The 22333-nt window shown below is 47.4% G+C and overlaps 1 protein-coding gene across 1 annotated transcript in view; it reads left to right on the plus strand.

Annotated features, from left to right (window-relative positions):
- The first annotated feature begins 2224 nt into the window (after nt 1-2224).
- LOC134965398 (scavenger receptor class F member 1-like) overlaps nt 2225-22333 on the plus strand; it is a 49599-nt gene continuing 29490 nt past the window's right edge. The window contains exons 1-3 of the mRNA XM_063941859.1: nt 2225-2364; nt 13098-13301; nt 16053-16202. Of these exons, the coding sequence (XP_063797929.1) occupies nt 2232-2364; nt 13098-13301; nt 16053-16202 (487 nt within the window). The 5' untranslated portion in view covers nt 2225-2231. The remainder of the gene's footprint in view (nt 2365-13097; nt 13302-16052; nt 16203-22333) is intronic.

Raw genomic sequence — 22333 nt, forward strand, 5'->3', positions numbered from 1 at the left:
TCCCCGTTAATAGCCCCGTTTCCATCGGAACGCGGGGCTATTTCACCCGAAAACACACAGGTTTCACTGAACCTGTGTGTTTACTGTTTACGGGTGTAAATGCACCTTTTACCGGCCGAGCTAATCAAATAGCCCGACCGCAGCACCAGAAGAAACACGAGGGGTTTTTACTCCCGATGTCTCTTCGGGGCAAATTGAATATCCCGGATAGACTCTGATAACAGCCCGTCACAGTGATGAGCAGATAACGCGTCTGCAGTAATGGCAGCAGCCATCCATGTCGTTTCCTATGGGGAATGTACAGTATCTGGAGTAATTCACACCAAGAGCATCACTGTTGCTCGTACAGTACATCAACCACTTGGTCTTGGAGGAGAAATTCTTCCAGGGATCGGGATGTATGATTTGGGGCAGTCTGTGGATATCCTGTGGATTGGATAAGTATGTATTTAGCACGTGGCAGCCTATAGCTTACATCACGGTACAATGTGGTGATGTCATCAGGCAGGATTTCCCTTTACATTACACGTGATGAGCTGCACGTGTAGCCTATGTAGTTATATTGCCGGCAGTAGGGATCCCGGTGGTCAGCCCTTCTGAAGGGCCACACATTACCCTTACCCTCAGTAATACGTTACACAATACATTCAATGAGAGAAGACACCGATTGCTAATAACTTACAGTATAAACAGTATTTAGGCAAATATTACAGAGCTATGCCATACAAATCTGCAGGGCCGGGCCGGGGGGCCACAGGTGTGGCTCGGGGTCCTAGCGCCGCTTATTGCCTGTGTTTGCATTATGCAAATGTATGTTACAAATGCACCATATGTTATTATATGACCTACAGTGTTACATCTTCTAATGATAATACAGTTCCTAGGATAAATACTGAATGCCTCTGGTAGTTGTATACAGCATGTGTGCAGTGATTTTTGCCTTATGCAGTGCAATGCTGTAGTGCTACGTAGCGCACACACCACCCAGGTTATGCTGTCTCTCCCCTCAGGGATGTTTTGCAGAGATCGTGGCTCCCCGGCAGTAAGTGGCCCTTGTGATGCTGGATTCTTCTGCACAGCAGGTAAGAAAAGAGCTAATAACCAATAACGACTGTGATTCCTTCTATCACTGCATATGAGCATTGCACATGCTTTACATATTATATTATAATCCATGCAACGCCGCCACCCCAACATGTGTGGTCACTGCAGTCTTCTGTGAGCGCTAGGTGGCGACGGTTCTGTGTAACGCAGGAACAGTTCTGTTCCCCACCACCTGCTGCTTCCATCCACATGAGGCTGCAGAATGGTGGCTATGGGCACATTGGGGGTGATTCCGAGTTGTTCGCTCGCTAGCTGCTTTTAGCAGCATTGCACACGCTAGGCCGCCGCCCTCTGGGAGTGTATCTTCGCTTAGCAGAATTGCGAACGAAAGATTAGCAGAATTGCGAATAGAAAATTCTCAGCAGTTTCTAAGTACTTTCGAGACTTACTCCTACACTGTGATCAGTTCAGTTAGTTTTGTTCCTGGTTTGACGTCACAAACACGCCCTGCGCTCGGACAGCCACTCCCCCGTTTCTCCAGACACTCCCGCGTTTTATCCTGGCACGCCTGCGTTTTTCCGCACACTCCCAGGAAACGGTCAGTTTCCGCCCAGAAACACCCACTGCCTGTCAATCACACTCCGATCACTTCAACGATGAAAATTTTTTGTTTTGTCGTGAGTAAATCTACTAAGTTTTGAGCTAAAATACTTAGCGCATGCGCACTGCGTACCATGCGCATGCGCATTTTCGCATTAATCGCTCCGTTGCGAAAATCGGCAACGAAGCGAACAACTCGGAATGACCCCCATTGTACAAGCTGCCAACACTGTCCCCTAGTGGACTATTCTGAGAATGCAGCCTTTTTCATGTCAGGAGCATTCTCATGAATAATATAGCTGCGGGCGGCGTGTGTGCATGTGAATATAGATTTATTGTTATCGACTTATTTTCTCAGGGTCCCTTGTTCCCAACCCTACCGGTAACGGGAATGAAAGTTTTGGAGGTCCTTGTCCAGTTGGTCATTTCTGCCCCGCAGGTACGGGAGTCTCCCTGCCCTGCCCACGCGGCACTTTCTCAGACAGGTGAGCATTGTCGTAGCTCCATGTAGTAGTGTATGTTGTAAGTCACTGGTGTGATGGTGACCGTCCCGCTGTGACCATTCTTGGTCTAGGTTGTATCTGAGCATGGAATCCCAGTGTACGCCCTGCCCTGCTGGACACTACTGCAGCGCTGCCTCTCTTACTGCCCCTTCCGGACTCTGCCTGGCGGGGTATTACTGCACCATCGGCATCGCCAGACCTGCCCCCGCTGGAGAGGGTAAGCACTGGCCTGGTTTATTGTAGTCCTCTTCTGCTAGTCACCTAATACTGTCATTAGAATATTCTGCTGCCAGTCACATTTACATACTTGGTAATTAGACAGTCACTGAGTATCCTGCCCGCACAGTGTTTTCTGATCCGCAGAGAGGGGGGGGGGGGAGCGGGTACTACTTACCTGGCGCTGGGCTTGTTTTCTCTAAAAGCTTTTATAGGGGCATGGCTGCACCTCCCCAGATTTGGTCATGTACCTCCAGTACCCAGGTCCATGGTCAGTCTTGATGGTCCTGTGGACCCCTCACGTGGTGTGGCAGTGGGATGCAGACACTATATGAACACTCTTTCCTCCTGTCTCTGTGATATAAAGAGCCTTATATAATATCCTGCAGGAACGGATGGGATTTCTATTTAAATTATTGCTGCTTTAAAAATCCAGGTAGATTTATTGGAATTACACCCATGCCGTCTTCTCACAGGCTATTACATAAGGCCCATACAGATGTGCCTCATACATCCAGCCTCAATACGCCACGCAGCGGGAGATGCCTCATACATCCAGCCTCAATACACCATGCAGCGGGAGATGCCTCATACATCCAGCCTCAATACGCCACGCAGCGGGAGATGCCTCATACATGCAGCCTCAATACGCCACGCAGTGGGAGATGCCTCCTACATCCAGCCTCAATACGCCACGCAGCGGGAGATGCCTCATACATCCAGCCTCAATACGCCAGGCAGCGTGAGATGCCTCATACATCCTGCCTCAATACGCCATGCAGTGGGAGATGCCTCATACATGCAGCCTCAATACGCCACGCAGTGGGAGATGCCTCCTACATCCAGCCTCAATACGCCACGCAGCGGGAGATGCCTCATACATACAGCCTCAATACACCAGGCAGCGTGAGATGCCTCATACATCCAGCCTCAATACGCCATGCAGCGGGAGATGCCTCATACATCCAGCCTCAATACCCCACACAGCGGGAGATGCCTCATACATCCAGAGAGGACCAAATGCTGGGTCTAACACAAAATCTCAACAAAGATAATGTCCCACTGCTAAATGCTTATTCATGTGAGGAGTTATAGCGGAGGTAGTGCCGATATTCAAAAACTGGAGCAAAGCTGAACCAGGTAATTATAGACCAGTTAGTCTTACATCTATAGTGGGGAAAGTTTTGGAAGGTATTCTAAGGGACAGTATTCAAAAGTTCCTTGAAGCAAATAAGGTCATTAAAAGGAACCAACATGGATTTGTGAAGGACAGATCATGTCAGACCAACTTATTTGGCTTTTATGAAACAGTAAGTGCGAACCTTGATCAGGGTAAGGAGGTGGATGTAATCTTTTTAGACTTTGCCAAAGCTTTCGACACTGTACCACACATGCGTCTTATCTACAAGCTACAAGAAATAGGGCTGGGGAGCACAATATGCACTTGGGTCAGTAATTGGTTAGATAATAGGGAGCAGCGCGTTGTGGTCAATGGATCATTTTCAAATTGGACTAAAGTACTAAGTGGTGTGCCACAAGGGTCTGTACTTGGACCACTTTTGTCCAACATTTTCATTAACGACCTAACAGAAGGTCTAGAGAGCATGGTGTCAATTTTCGCAGACGATACCAAATTGTGTAAGGTTATAAATGCGGAGGGGGATGCTGAGTCTCTTCAGAACGACTTAACTAAACTGGAAGCATGGGCAGCAAAATGGAGAATGAGATTCAACACAGACAAGTGTAAGGTAATGCACTGTGGGGGCAAGACCAGAAATTACACCTACATACTAAATGGGGTAATTAGGGGATTCTGTACTGGAAAAAGACTTAGGGGTTCACATAGATAACAAATTAAGCAGCAGTACCCAAAGTAGGAGTGCAGCAAAGAAGGCTAATAAGATATTAGCATGCATAAAACGGGGAATTGATGCAAGGGACGAGAGTATTATACTCCCATTATATAAATCACTAGTGAGGCCACATCTTGAATACTGTGTGCAATTTTGGGCACCATATTACAAAAATCCTGGAGCTAAAAAAGGTTCAGAGGCGGGCGACCAAACTAATCAAGTGCATGGAGACGCTGGCATACAAGGAAAGGCTTGCAAGGCTAGGCATGTTTACATTGGAAAAGAGGAGACTAAGAGGGGACATGATCAACATCTACAAATATATAAGGGGTCAATATACAGAGCTTGGGAGGGACCTGCTTTCTATAAGATCAGCACAGAGGACACGTGGTCACTCGCTTAGGTTAGAGGAGAGGAGTTTCCGCACATTGAAACAAAAAGGTTTTTTCACAGTAAGGACAATACGTGTTTGGAATTCCCTGCCTGAGAGAGTAGTAACTGCGGACTCAGTCAACACCTTTAAGAATGGGTTAGATAAATTCCTATTGGATAAAGATATTCAGGGTTATGGTGCGTAGGCACGCATTATAGTCACTATAACTAGTCCTAACATAAACATAACTAGTCCTATAATAAGACTGCATAGGAGACCACAAATAGGTTGGACTCGATGAACAATTGTCTTTTTTCAACCTTAGTTACTATGTTACACCACGCAGCGGCAGATGCCTCATACATCCAGCCTCAATACACCATGCAGCACTGGATGCCTCATACATCCAGCCTCAATACACCACGCAGCGGGAGATGCCTCATACATCCAGCCTCAATACACCATGCAGCGGGAGATGCCTCATACATCCAGCCTCAGTACACCATGCAGCGGGAGATGCCTCATACATCCAGCCTCAATACACCATGCAGCGGGAGATGCCTCATACATCCAGCCTCAATACACCATGCATCGGGAGATGCCTCATACATCCAGCCTCAATACACCATACAGCGTGCGATGCCTCATACGTCCAGCCTCAATACGCCATGCAGCGGGAGATGCCTCATACATCCAGCCTCAATACACCATGCAGCGGGAGATGCCTCATACATCCAGCCTCAATACACCATGCAGCGGGAGATGCCTCATACATCCAGCCTAAATACACAACACAGCGGGAGATGCCTCATACATCCAGCCTCAATACACCATGCAGCGGGAGATGCCTCATAAATCCAGCCTCAATACACCATGCAGCGGGAGATGCCTCATACATCCAGCCTTAATACACCATGCAACGCGAGATGCCTCATACATCCAGCCTCAATACACCATGCAGCGTGAGATGCCTCATACATCCAGCCTCAATACGCCACGCAGCGTGAGATGCCTCATACATCCAGCCTTAATACACCATGCAACGCGAGATGCCTCATACATCCAGCCTCAATACACCATGCAGCGGGAGATGCCTCATACATCCAGCCTCAATACACCATGCAACGCGAGATGCCTCATACATCCAGCCTCAATACACCACGCAGCATGAAATGCCTCATACATCCAGCCTCAATACACCACGCAGCGTGAGATGCCTCATACATCCAGCCTCAATACGCCACACAGCGTGAGATGCCTCATACATCCAGCCTCAATACACCACGCAGCGTGAGATGCCTCATACGTCCAGCCTCAATACGCCATGCAGCGGGAGATGCCTCATAAATCCAGCCTCAATACACCATGCAGCGTGAGATGCCTCATACATCCAGCCTCAATACACCACACAGCGGGAGATGCCTCATACATCTAGCCTCAATACACCATGCAGCGTGAGATGCCTCATACATCTAGCCTCAATACGCCATGCAGCGTGAGATGCCTCAATACGCCACGCAGCAGGAGATGCCTCATGCATCCAGCCTCAATACACCACGCAGCGTGAGATGCCTCATACATCTAGCCTCAATACGCCACGCAGTGTGAGATGCCTCATACATCTAGCCTCAATACGCCATGCAGCGCGAGATGCCTCATACATCTAGCCTCAATACGCCACGCAGTGTGAGATGCCTCAATCCGCCACGCAGCAGGAGATGCCTCATGCATCCAGCCTCAATACGCCATGCAGCGTGAGATGCCTCATACATCTAGCCTCAATACGCCACGCAGTGTGAGATGCCTCATACATCTAGCCTCAATACGCCATGCAGCCACCAGGACCCATGCAACTCTAACTTTTTATTTTTTGTCGAATATGCGTCTTATTCACAATGCAATGCAGCTCGGACGCACGGGGAGACTGTGCTGAGTGATATATGACCCTTATATTGTGTGTGACTGAGTCTGTATACGGAGCAGAACAGAACTTGTATTGGGGAAAAAAGCTGTGGCTGCTACATTGTAGCACTTCATGTAAGACTCAGTCGCACACACAGTATACAGGTGTCATATATTACATTACTCAGCACAGTCTCCTGGTGCATCCTAGTCACATTGTGCTCCGTATACAGCCTCAGTCACACACAGTATACAGGTGTCATATATCACATTACTCAGCGCAGTCTCCTGGTGCGTCCTAGTCACATTGTGCTCCGTATACAGCCTCAGTCACACACAGTATACAGGTGTCATATATCACATTACTCAGCGCAGTCTCCTGGTGCGTCCTAGTCACATTGTGCTCCGTATACAGCCTCAGTCACACACAGTATACAGGTGTCATATATCACATTTCTCAGCGCAGTCTCCTGGTGCGTCCTAGTCACATTGTGGTCCGTATACAGCCTCAGTCACACACAGTATACAGGTGTCATATATCACATTACTCAGCACAGTCTCCTGGTGCGTCCTAGTCACATTGTGCTCTGTATACAGCCTCAGTCACACACAGTATATAGGTGTCATATATCACATTACTCAGCGCAGTGTCCTTCTGCATCCTAGTCACATTGTGCTCCGTATACAGCCTCAGTCACACACAGTATACAGGTGTCATATATCACATTACTCAGCGCAGTCTCCTGGTGCGTCCTAGTCACATTGTGCTCTGTATACAGCCTCAGTCACACACAGTATACAGGTGTCATATATCACATTACTCAGCGCAGTCTCCTGGTGCGTCCCAGTCACATTGTGCTCCGTATACAGCCTCAGTCACACACAGTATACAGGTGTCATATATCACATTACTCAGCACAGTCTCCTGGTGCGTCCTAGTCACATTGTGCTCCGTATACAGCCTCAGTCACACACAGTATACAGGTGTCATATATCACATTACTCAGCGCAGTCTCCTGGTGCGTCCCAGTCACATTGTGCTCCGTATACAGCCTCAGTCCCACATGGTATACAGGTGTCATATATCACATTACTCAGCGCAGTGTCCTGGTGCGTCCTAGTCACATTGTGCTCTGTATACAGCCTCAGTCACACACAGTATACAGGTGTCATATATCACATTACTCAGCGCAGTCTCCTGGTGCGTCCTAGTCACATTGTGCTCTGTATACAGCCTCAGTCACACACAGTATACAGGTGTCATATATCACATTACTCAGCACAGTCTCCTGGTGCGTCCTAGTCACATTGTGCTCTGTATACAGCCTCAGTCACACACAGTATACAGGTGTCATATATCACATTACTCAGCGCAGTCTCCTGGTGCGTCCTAGTCACATTGTGCTCTGTATACAGCCTCAGTCACACACAGTATACAGGTGTCATATATCACATTACTCAGCACAGTCTCCTGGTGCGTCCTAGTCACATTGTGCTCTGTATACAGCCTCAGTCACACACAGTATAAAGGTGTCATATATCACATTACTCAGCGCAGTCTCCTGGTGCTTCCTAGTCACATTGTGCTCCGTGTACAGCCTCAGTCACACTCAGTATACAGGTGTCATATATCACATTACTCAGTGCAGTCTCCTGGTGCGTCCTAGTCACATTGTGCTCCGTATACAGCCTCAGTCACACACACAGTATACAGGTGTCACATATGCATATCACATTACTCAGCACAGTCTCCTGGTGCGTCATAATCACATTGTGCTCTGTATACAGCCACAGTCACACACAGTATACAGGTGTCATATATCACATTACTCAGCGCAGTCTCCTGGTGCGTCCTAGTCACATTGTGCTTCGTATACAGCCTCAGTCACACACAGTATACAGGTGTCATATATCACATTACTCAGCACAGTCTCCTGGTGCGTCCTAGTCACATTGTGCTCCGTATGCAGCCTCAGTCACACACAATATACAGGTGTCATATATCACATTACTCAGCGCAGTCTCCTGGTGCGTCCTAGTCACATTGTGCTCCGTATACAGCCTCAGTCACACACAGTATACAGGTGTCATATATCACATTACTCAGCGCAGTCTCCTGGTGCGTCCTAGTCACATTGTGCTCCGTATACAGCCTCAGTCACACACAGTATACAGGTGTCATATATCACATTTCTCAGCGCAGTCTCCTGGTGCGTCCTAGTCACATTGTGGTCCGTATACAGCCTCAGTCACACACAGTATACAGGTGTCATATATCACATTACTCAGCACAGTCTCCTGGTGCGTCCTAGTCACATTGTGCTCTGTATACAGCCTCAGTCACACACAGTATATAGGTGTCATATATCACATTACTCAGCGCAGTGTCCTTCTGCATCCTAGTCACATTGTGCTCCGTATACAGCCTCAGTCACACACAGTATACAGGTGTCATATATTACATTACTCAGCGCAGTCTCCTGGTGCGTCCTAGTCACATTGTGCTCTGTATACAGCCTCAGTCACACACAGTATACAGGTGTCATATATCACATTACTCAGCGCAGTCTCCTGGTGCGTCCCAGTCACATTGTGCTCCGTATACAGCCTCAGTCACACACAGTATACAGGTGTCATATATCACATTACTCAGCACAGTCTCCTGGTGCGTCCTAGTCACATTGTGCTCCGTATACAGCCTCAGTCACACACAGTATACAGGTGTCATATATCACATTACTCAGCGCAGTCTCCTGGTGCGTCCCAGTCACATTGTGCTCCGTATACAGCCTCAGTCCCACATGGTATACAGGTGTCATATATCACATTACTCAGCGCAGTGTCCTGGTGCGTCCTAGTCACATTGTGCTCTGTATACAGCCTCAGTCACACACAGTATACAGGTGTCATATATCACATTACTCAGCGCAGTCTCCAGGTGCGTCCTAGTCACATTGTGCTCTGTATACAGCCTCAGTCACACACAGTATACAGGTGTCATATATCACATTACTCAGCACAGTCTCCTGGTGCGTCCTAGTCACATTGTGCTCTGTATACAGCCTCAGTCACACACAGTATACAGGTGTCATATATCACATTACTCAGCGCAGTCTCCTGGTGCGTCCTAGTCACATTGTGCTCTGTATACAGCCTCAGTCACACACAGTATACAGGTGTCATATATCACATTACTCAGCACAGTCTCCTGGTGCGTCCTAGTCACATTGTGCTCTGTATACAGCCTCAGTCACACACAGTATAAAGGTGTCATATATCACATTACTCAGCGCAGTCTCCTGGTGCTTCCTAGTCACATTGTGCTCCGTATACAGCCTCAGTCACACTCAGTATACAGGTGTCATATATCACATTACTCAGTGCAGTCTCCTGGTGCGTCCTAGTCACATTGTGCTCCGTATACAGCCTCAGTCACACACACAGTATACAGGTGTCACATATGCATATCACATTACTCAGCACAGTCTCCTGGTGCGTCATAATCACATTGTGCTCTGTATACAGCCTCAGTCACACACAGTATACAGGTGTCATATATCACATTACTCAGCGCAGTCTCCTGGTGCGTCCTAGTCACATTGTGCTTCGTATACAGCCTCAGTCACACACAGTATGCAGGTGTCATATATCACATTACTCAGCACAGTCTCCTGGTGCGTCCTAGTCACATTGTGCTCTGTATACAGCCTCAGTCACATACAGTATACAGGTGTCATATATCACATTACTCAGCGCAGTCTCCTGGTGCGTCCTAGTCACATTGTGCTTCGTATACAGCCTCAGTCACACACAGTATGCAGGTGTCATATATCACATTACTCAGCACAGTCTCCTGGTGCGTCCTAGTCACATTGTGCTCTGTATACAGCCTCAGTCACACACAGTATACAGGTGTCATATATCACATTACTCAGCACAGTCTCCTGGTGCGTCCTAGTCACATTGTGCTCTGTATACAGCCTCAGTCACACACAGTATAAAGGTGTCATATATCACATTACTCAGCGCAGTCTCCTGGTGCTTCCTAGTCACATTGTGCTCCGTATACAGCCTCAGTCACACTCAGTATACAGGTGTCATATATCACATTACTCAGTGCAGTCTCCTGGTGCGTCCTAGTCACATTGTGCTCCGTATACAGCCTCAGTCACACACACAGTATACAGGTGTCACATATGCATATCACATTACTCAGCACAGTCTCCTGGTGCGTCATAATCACATTGTGCTCTGTATACAGCCTCAGTCACACACAGTATACAGGTGTCATATATCACATTACTCAGCGCAGTCTCCTGGTGCGTCCTAGTCACATTGTGCTTCGTATACAGCCTCAGTCACACACAGTATGCAGGTGTCATATATCACATTACTCAGCACAGTCTCCTGGTGCGTCCTAGTCACATTGTGCTCTGTATACAGCCTCAGTCACATACAGTATACAGGTGTCATATATCACATTACTCAGCGCAGTCTCCTGGTGCGTCCTAGTCACATTGTGCTCCGTATACAGGCTCAGTCACACACAGTATACAGGTGTCATATATCACATTACGCAGCACAGTCTCCTGGTGCGTCCTAGTCACATTGTGCTCCGTATGCAGCCTCAGTCACACACAATATACAGGTGTCATATATCACATTACTCAGCGCAGTTTCCTGGTGCGTCCTAGTCACATTGTGCTCCGTATACAGCCTCAGTCACACACAGTATACAGGTGTCATATATCACATTACTCAGCGTAGTCTCCTGGTGCGTCCTAGTCACATTGTGCTCCGTATACAGCCTCAGTCACACACAGTATACAGGTGTCATATATCACATTACTCAGCGCAGTCTCCTGGTGCGTCCTAGTCACATTGTGCTCCGTATACAGCCTCAGTCACACTATATACAGGTGTCATATATCACATTACTCAGCGCAGTCTCCTGGTGCGTCCTAGTCACATTGTGCTCCGTATACAGCCTCAGTCACACACAGTATACAGGTGTCATATATCACATTACTCAGCACAGTCTCCTGGTGCGTCCTAGTCACATTGTGCTCCGTATGCAGCCTCAGTCACACACAGTATACAGGTGTCATATATCACATTACTCAGCGTAGTCTCCTGGTGCGTCCTAGTCACATTGTGCTCCGTATACAGCCTCAGTCACACACAGTATACAGGTGTCACATATCACATTACTCAGCGCTGTCTCCTGGTGCATCCTAGTCACATTGTGCTCCGTATACAGCCTCAGTCACACACAGTATACAGGTGTCATATATCACATTACTCAGCGCAGTCTCCTGGTGCGTCCTAGTCACATTGTGCTCCGTATACAGCCTCAGTCACACACAGTATACAGGTGTCATATATCACATTACTCAGCGCAGTCTCCTGGTGCGTCCTAGTCACATTCTGCTCCGTATACAGCCTCAGTCACACACAGTATACAGGTGTCATACATCACATTACTCAGTGCAGTCTCCTGGTGCGTCCTAGTCACATTGTGCTCCGTATACAGCCTCAGTCTCACACAGTATACAGGTGTCATATATCACATTACTTAGCGCAGTCTCCTGGTGCGTCCTAGTCACATTGTGCTCCGTATACAACACACAATGTACAGGTGTCACATATCACATTACTCAGCACAGTCTCCTGGTGCGTCCTAGTCACATTGTGCTCTGTATACAGCCTCAGTCACACACAGTATACAGGTGTCATATATCACATTACTCAGCGCAGTCTCCTGGTGCATCCTAGTCACATTGTGCTCCGTATACAGCGTCAGTCACACACAGTATACAGGTGTCATATATCACATTACTCAGCGCAGTCTCCTGGTGCGTCCTAGTCACATTGTGCTCCGTATACAGCCTCAGTCACACACAGTATACAGGTGTCACATATCACATTACTCAGCGCAGTCTCCTGGTGCATCCTAGTCACATTGTGCTCCATATACAGCCTCAGTCACACACAGTATACAGGTGTCACATATCACATTACTCAGCGCTGTCTCCTGGTGCATCCTAGTCACATTGTGCTCCGTATACAGCCTCAGTCACACACAGTATACAGGTGTCATATATCACATTACTCAGCGCAGTCTCCTGGTGCGTCCTAGTCACATTGTACTCTGTATACAGCCTCAGGCACACACAGTATACAGGTGTCATATATCACATTAGTCAGCGCAGTCTCCTGGTGCATCCTAGTCACATTGTGCTCCGTATACAGCGTCAGTCACACACAGTATACAGGTGACATATATCACATTACTCAGCGCAGTTTCCTGGTGCATCCTAGTCACATTGTGTTGCGAATAAGACGCTTTTTTGTCAAAAGAAGAAGCAAAACAGACACTTGACGCTAGAAGATTCTCATGTGACCTGGCACACCAAGAGGGCAGTTTGGCGCAGCTGCAGCAAAGATGTATGAGGACACATCTGTACAGTAGTTTGTGTGATGTTGTTCTTATAATTATCCGCACAGGAAATGGTTTCCTTAGGAAACATTAGGCAGAGCAGAAAATGAATTCTTATACACTGAGAATGTTGATGTTTCCTGTTCACCTACTTGTGTCCCGAGCAGCATTTACCGGGGACGGAGGGGGCTGCCCACAGGGGCATTACTGCCCAGCCGGAAGTCCATATCCATACGCCTGCCCCTCAGGAACCTATAATAACCTCACTCACCGACAAGACTGCTTACCGTGCCCGGCCGGACATTACTGCGCAGAGAATACCAGTGATTATAACGCTTTTCCCTGTCCAGCTGGATTCTACTGCCCTGAAGGTAAAACACTAAATACTCCCATTCATTCTCCGTTCATAGGCTGAGGGTTGGCTGCGAGACTGTGAGTGAGTAGAATATTCAAAAAGAGACGATGTTTGGGTGAATGAAGGAAAGCCTGGCGGTTTCCTTTGGCTGTCTCTTGGCAAACCATGACGTCTGTATGCCGTATTTCATATGCCAGGGTGCTGCACTGGTTTGTTGTCTGGTAGTTCATCTTGCCTTGTGTGAGGCGGAGCTGAAGACCAGAGCTGCTTTGTTTTATATATATATAGACACTCACTTTTTCCCAAAAGGAAAAAAAGAAAAAAGACCAGCACTCACATTTTTGGTGAAAAGAAAAAAAGTGGTTTATTCCTTACAAGCCATCCATCTGGATACAATCCTGGTGCTACAGCCCGTCAGCCGTTTCAACTCACAATGGTTTTCATCAGGGGCTCATTGTGAGTTGAAACGGCTGTCGGGCTGCAGCACCAGTATTGTATCCAGATGGATGGCTGGTAAGGAATAAACCCCTTTTTTTCTTTTCATCAAAAATGGTAGTGCTGGTCTTTTTTCTTTTTTTCTTTTGGGAAAAAGTGAGTGTCTTTATCAATTGCCAGGACCCTGCACCGCCATTTCATCTATATATACTTTTGTTACTGAGTGCTGTCATATTGCTATGTCTTGTATATGTAAATATTATATATATATATATATATATATATATATAATTATAAGCATCAAATATACTAAGTACGTGATAGATAAAAGGGTTTTGGTGGCTGTTGGTGGTATGCGTAAGGAGGACCTATTTCATAGTGTAAGGGAACGTAGGGGCATTTACTAGCCCACAGCTGCCCTCCTCCTGACAAATGGGTAGCATGCTAGGTCACACTGCCTGGTGAGAGCCAGCTGGGTACAAATCAAGCTGGGGTGGGCATCAATGGGCGATCATGTCATGCACAATTCATCACTATTTTATTTTATATTTTATTTTACTTTAATTCTGGAAACACAGGGAGTCATTCCAAGTTGATCGCTCGTTAGCAGTTTTTAGCAGCCGTGCAAACGCTAGGCCACCTCCCACTGGGAGTGTATCTTAGCTTAGCAGAAGTGCGAACGAAAGGATCGCAGAGCGGCTACAAAATATTTTTGTGCAGTTTCAGAGTAGCTTCAGACCTACTCAGCGCTTGCGATCACTTCAGACTGTTCAGTTCCTTTTTTGACGTCACGAACACACCTTGCATTCGCCCAGCCACGCCTTGGTTTTTTCCTGGCACGGCTGCGTTTTTTCGAACACTCCCTGAAAACGGTCAGTTGACACCCAGAAACGTCCTCTTCCTGTCAATCACTCTGCGGCCAGCAGTGCGACTGAAAAGCTTCGCAAGACCTTGTGTGAAACGACAATGCTTGTTGTAATAGTACGACGCGCAGTGCGCCGCATACGCATGCGCAGAAGTGCCGTTTTTTTGCCTGCTCGCTGCACAGCGAATGAAAGCAGCTAGCGATCAACTCGGAATGACCCCCACAGTGTACCGTATTGATAGAATTGATCCAAAAATCCCAATGCTACAGCAAAGATAAACTTACCTGTTCCGCGGCGGCTTCTGCTCCCCTGCGAAGGCGGTGTCTTTTTTCTTTTTAATCTGTGCCATATTATCCCACTAATTTGCAAAAATAATAATCTTAGAAGGATGAAATGCTTGAAAATTGTGCAAAATTTCTGAATTTACCTGTTTGAACATGTGGGACAACTACTGTACATAACTGTAGTACCTTATAGAACAGTTATATACAGTGTTATATATTCTATTTTAAGTCAAGGTATACAGTTAGCACCATACTGTATATATTTGGACACAATATTTGTCACTTATATCGGGAGATTCGCTGTGATACTATATAGAAAGGTCTCATACACACACAACAATAAAGCACTATACACGCTGACACAGATCTATAAATGTTTAATCTGCAGACATGTAAGCCCGGATGGTTCTCTGCGCTAAGCATAACCAGAAGCGCTGGGACGTATTTCAGCGGAAGGCAGATTCTGAGCCTCTCCGCTCAGCGTGCAATGTTCCTCTGCATAATCCTAATTGCTAAATATTTTATTTAAATGTTCTCGTGTAATAAAATAAATGAAAAAATCATATAACAATAAAACGGAACAACTACCAGGAACATTAAAGCCTTAAATATTTAATGTATGTATTGAATAATAATCCCAGTGAGTGATAATGTGCCGGATTTTAAATAAGGCAAAATAGAGATTTAAAGTTTTAAACGAGAGATGTGCTGAGCTGGGCAGAGGGCGATGTTTTTGGATCACCGCGACCTAGAGTATCCGAAATTCAAAGGTCAAAAGTTTTAGTGAGAACTTCAGAAAAACATATGAAATGTAAGTAAATTGTGTTATACAGTATGTCACCCTGAGGGTCAGCTAAGTGGTGAGGGACAGGAGTCACTTCTGTCTGTCCACATATATAATGGTTGTCAGCCACCAGCACTTTTTTGCCTATTACATTGACCATAAATATTTTAATTGGACCTGGACCACCAACCCAGGGGCACGCCCTCTTGTACACAGAAGCTCCCCAGGCTGCCGCAGCACCCACTTTGGAACCAATGTGCTATATGTGAACCCATATCCTCCGTGTGTCTTATTGTCGCTGACTCCCTAACTCTGGATTGTCACTTAGTGATAGGGTCACGTTGTTGGTAAGTGTCAGTGTCATATTTCTACATTCGGTGACTGTGGTTCCATTACAGGGACAAAACATTCCGCTCAGTTTCCGTGTCCACGTGGCTACTACAACCCTGACCCCAGGACGCACAGTCTGGACAGCTGCTTGCCCTGTACCCCCGGGCACTACTGTGGAGTGGAAGGTCTAAACACCGTGTCGGGAGAGTGTGACCCTGGTGAGTGTGAGGGATTTCTTCTGGCTGCAGTATGGGATATCACAGCATGCACAAGGTGTGGGATGTCACCGCATGCACAAGGTACGGGAGATCACAGCACACACAAGGTATGGGAAATCAGAGCACACACAAGGTATGGGAGATCACAGCACACACAAGGTACGGGAAATCAGAGCACACACAAGGTATGGGAGATCACAGCACACACAAGGTATGGGATATCACAGCATACACAAGGTGTGGGATGTCACAGCACACACAAGGTACGGGAAATCACAGCACGCACAAGGTACGGGATATCACAGCACGCACAAGGTATAGGATATCACAGCATGCACAAGGTACAGGATATCACAGCACGCACAAGGTATGGGATGTCACAGCACACACAAGGTACGGGAAATCACAGCACGCACAAGGTACGGGATATCACAGCACGCACAAGGTATAGGATATCACAGCATGCACAAGGTATAGGATATCACAGCATGCACAAGGTACGGGATGTCACAGCACGCACAAGGTATGGGATATCACAGCACGCACAAGGTATGGGATGTCACAGCACGCACAAGGTATGGGATATCACAGCATGCACAAGGTACGAGATGTCACAGCACGCACAAGGTATGGGATATCACAGCACGCACAAGGTATGGGATGTCACAGCACGCACAAGGTATGGGATATCACAGCATGCACAAGGTATGGGATGTCACAGCACGCACAAGGTATGGGATATCACAGCACGCACAAGGTATGGGATGTCACAGCACGCACAAGGTATGGGATATCACAGCATGCACAAGGTATGGGATATCACAGCACGCACAAGGTGTGGGATATCACAGCATACACAAGGTATAGGATATCACAGCACGCACAAGGTATGGGATATCACAGCACGCACAAGGTACGGGATATCACAGCACAGACAAGGTATGGGATATCACAGCATACACAAGGTATGGGATATCACAGCACGCACAAGGTACGGGATATCACAGCTTGCACAAGGTACGGGATATCACAGCATGCACAAGGTACGGGATATCACAGCACACACAAGGTACGGGATATCACAGCACGCACAAGGTACGGGATATCACAGCATGCACAAGGTACGGGATATCACAGCACACACAAGGTACGGGATATCACAGCATGCACAAGGTACGGGATATCACAGCTTGCACAAGGTACGGGATATCACAGCATGCACAAGGTACGGGATATCACAGCACACACAAGGTACGGGATATCACAGCATGCACAAGGTACGGGATATCACAGCACACACAAGGTATAGGATATCACAGCACGCACAAGGTATGGGATGTCACAGCACACACAAGGTACGGGATATCACAGCATGCACAAGGTACGGGATATCACAGCACACACAAGGTATAGGATATCACAGCACACACAAGGTACGGGATATCACAGCATGCACAAGGTACGGGATATCACAGCTTGCACAAGGTACGGGATATCACAGCATGCACAAGGTACAGGATATCACAGCACACACAAGGTACGGGATATCACAGCATGCACAAGGTACGGGATATCACAGCACACACAAGGTATAGGATATCACAGCACACACAAGGTATGGGATGTCACAGCACGCACAAGGTATGGGATGTCACAGCTTGCACAAGGTACGGGATATCACAGCACACACAAGGTACGGGATATCACAGCACATACAAGGTACGGGATATCACAGCATGCACAAGGTGTGGGATATCACAGCATGCACAAGGTACGGGATATCACAGCACGCATAAGGTACGGGATATCACAGCTTGCACAAGGTACGGGATATCACAGCACGCACAAGGTACGGGATATCACAGCACATACAAGGTACGGGATATCACAGCTTGCACAAGGTACGGGATATCACAGCACGCACAAGGTACGGGATATCACAGCACACACAAGGTACGGGATATCACAGCACAGACAAGGTACGGGATATCACAGCATGCACAAGGTATGGGATATCACAGCACGCACAAGGTATGGGATGTCACAGCACGCACAAGGTACGGGATATCACAGCACGCACAAGGTATGGGATGTCACAGCACGCACAAGGTATGGGATGTCACAGCTTGCACAAGGTACGGGATATCACAGCACACACAAGGTACGGGATATCACAGCACATACAAGGTATGGGATATCACAGCATGCACAAGGTGTGGGATATCACAGCATGCACAAGGTACGGGATATCACAGCACGCATAAGGTACGGGATATCACAGCTTGCACAAGGTACGGGATATCACAGCACGCACAAGGTACGGGATATCACAGCACACACAAGGTACGGGATATCACAGCACAGACAAGGTATGGGATATCACAGCATGCACAAGGTACGGGATATCACAGCACGCACAAGGTGTGGGATATCACAACACGCACAAGGTACGGGATATCACAGCATGCACAAGGTACGGGATATCACAGTACGCACAAGGTACGGGATATCACAGCACGCACAAGGTACTGGATATCACAGCATGCACAAGGTGTGGGATATCACAGCATGCACAAGGTACAGGATATCGCAGCACGCACAAGGTACTGGATATCGCAGCATGCACACGGTACGGGATATCACAGCACGCACAAGGTGTGGGATATCACAGCATGCACAAGGTATGGGATATCACAGCACGCACAAGGTATGGGATATCACAGTACGCACAAGGTATGGGATATCACAGCACGCACAAGGTATGGGATATCACAGCACACACAAGGTATGGAATATCACACCATACACAAGGTGTGGGATATCACAGCATGCACAAGGTGTGGGATATCACAGCATGCACAAGGTACGGGATATCACAGCATGCACAAGGTATGGGATATCACAGCACACACAAGGTGTGGGATATCACAGCATGCACAAGGTACGGGATATCACAGCATGCACAAGGTGTGGGATATCACAGCACGCACAAGGTACGGGATATCACAGCACTCACAAGGTATGGGATATCACAGTACGCACAAGGTACGGGATATCACAGCACGCACAAGGTGTGGGATATCACAGCATACACAAGGTACGGGATATCACAGCACGCACAAGGTACGGGATGTCACAGCACACACAAGGTACGGGATATCACAGTACGCACAAGTGCGGGATATCACAGCACACACAAGGTGTGGGATATCACAGCATGCACAAGGTACGGGATATCACAGCACGCACAAGGTACGGGATATCACAGCATGCACAAGGTGTGGGATATCACAGCATGCACAAGGTGTGGGATATAACAGCATGCACAAGGTACGGGATATCACAGCATGCACAAGGTACGGGATATCACAGCATGCACAAGGTACGGGATATCACAGCACACACAAGGTATGGGATATCACAGCACGCACAAGGTACGGGACATCACAGCACGTACAAGGTATGGGATATCACAGTACGCACAAGGTGTGGGATATCAGCACGCACAAGGTGTGGGATTTCACAGCACGCACAAGGTATGGGATATCACAGCACGCACAAGGTACGGGATATCACAGCACACACAATGTATGGGATATCACAGCACACACAAGGTACGGGATATCACAGCACAGACAAGGTATGGGATATCACAGCATGCACAAGGTACGGGATATCACAGCACGCACAAGGTGTGGGATATCACAACACGCACAAGGTACGGGATATCACAGCATGCACAAGGTACGGGATATCACAGTACGCACAAGGGCCCTCATTCCGAGTTGATCGGTCGCAAGGCGAATTTAGCAGAGTTACACACGCTAAGCCGCCGCCTACTGGGAGTGAATCTTAGCCTCTTAAAATTGCGACCGATGTATTCGCAATATTGCGATTACTAACTACTTAGCAGTTTCAGAGTAGCTCCAGACTTACTCTGCCTGTGCGATCAGTTCAGTACTTGTCGTTCCTGGTTGACGTCACAAACACACCCAGCGTTCGCCCAGGCACTCCCACCGTTTCTCCGGCCACTCCTGCGTTTTTTCCGGAAACGGTAGCGTTTTCAGCCACACGCCCCTGAAACGCCGTGTTTCCGCCCAGTAACACCCATTTCCTGTCAATCACATTACGATCGCCGGAGCGAAGAAAAAGCCGTGAGTAAAAATACTTTCTTCATAGTAAAGTTACTTGGCGCAGTCGCAGTGCGAACTTTGCGCATGCGTACTAAGCGGATTTTCACTGCGATGCGATGAAAAAGAACGAGCGAACAACTCGGAATGAGGGCCAAGGTACGGGATATCACAGCACGCACAAGGTACTGGATATCACAGCATGCACAAGGTGTGGGATATCACAGCATGCACAAGGTACAGGATATCGCAGCACGCACAAGGTACTGGATATCGCAGCATGCACACGGTACGGGATATCACAGCACGCACAAGGTGTGGGATATCACAGCATGCACAAGGTATGGGATATCACAGCACGCACAAGGTATGGGATATCACAGTACGCACAAGGTATGGGATATCACAGCACGCACAAGGTACGGGATATCACAGCACACACAAGGTATGGGATATCACAGCACACACAAGGTACTGGATATCACAGCACGCACAAGGTACGGGATATCACAGCACACACAAGGTATGGGATATCACAGCACGCACAAGGTACGGGATATCACAGCACGCACAAGGTGTGGGATATCACAGCATGCACAAGGTGTGGGATATCACAGCATGCACAAGGTACGGGATATCACAGCATGCACAAGGTGTGGGATGTCACAGCATGCACAAGATACGGGATATCACAGCATGCACAAGATACGGGATATCATAGCATGCACAAGGTACGGTATATCACAGCACGCACAAGGTATGGGATATCACAGCACACACAAGGTACAGGATATCACAGCATACACAAGGTACGGGATATCACAGCACACACAAGGTATGGGATATCACAGCACACACAAGGTACGGGATATCACAGCATGCACAAGGTATATGATATCACAGCATACACATGGTATAGGATATCACAGCATGCACAAGATATAGGATATCACAGCATGCATAAGGTGTGGGATATCACAGCATGCACAAGGTACGGGATATCACAGCATGCACAAGGTATGGGATATCACAGCACACACAAGGTACAGGATATCACAGCATACACAAGGTACAGGATATCACAGCACACACAAGGTATAGGATATCACAGCATACACAAGGTATAGGATATCACAGCATGCACAAGGTATATGATATCACAGCATACACATGGTATAGGATATCACAGCATGCACAAGATATAGGATATCACAGCATGCATAAGGTGTGGGATATCACAGCATGCACAAGGTACGGGATATCACAGCATGCACAAGGTGTGGGATATCACAGCATACACAAGGTATAGGATATCACAGCATGCACAAGGTATAGGATATCACAGCATGCACAAGGTACGGGATATCACAGCATGCACAAGGTGTGGGATATCACAGCATACACAAGGTATAGGATATCACAGCATGCACAAGGTATAGGATATCACAGCATACACAAGGTGTGGGATATCACAGCATACACAAGGTATAGGATATCACAGCATGCACAAGGTATAGGATATCACAGCATGCACAAGGTATAGGATATCACAGCATGCACAAGGTATAGGATATCACAGCATACACAAGGTGTGGGATATCACAGCATACACAAGGTATAGGATATCACAGCATGCACAAGGTATAGGATATCACAGCATGCACAAGGTATAGGATATCACAGCATGCACAAGGTATAGGATATCACAGCATACACAAGGTGTGGGATATCACAGCATACACAAGGTATAGGATATCACAGCATGCACAAGGTATAGGATATCACAGCATGCACAAGGTATAGGATATCACAGCATGCATAAGGTATGGGATATCGCAGCACGCACAGGGTATAGGATATCACAGCATGCACAAGGTATAGGATATCACAGCATGCACAAGGTATAGGATATCACAGCATACACATGCTATAGGATATCACAGCATGCACAAGGTGTGGGATATCACAGCATACACAAGGTGTGGAATATCACAGCATACA

Source organism: Pseudophryne corroboree, chromosome 10, assembly GCF_028390025.1.
Source record: "Pseudophryne corroboree isolate aPseCor3 chromosome 10, aPseCor3.hap2, whole genome shotgun sequence".
NCBI classification, from domain to species: Eukaryota; Metazoa; Chordata; class Amphibia; order Anura; family Myobatrachidae; genus Pseudophryne; species Pseudophryne corroboree.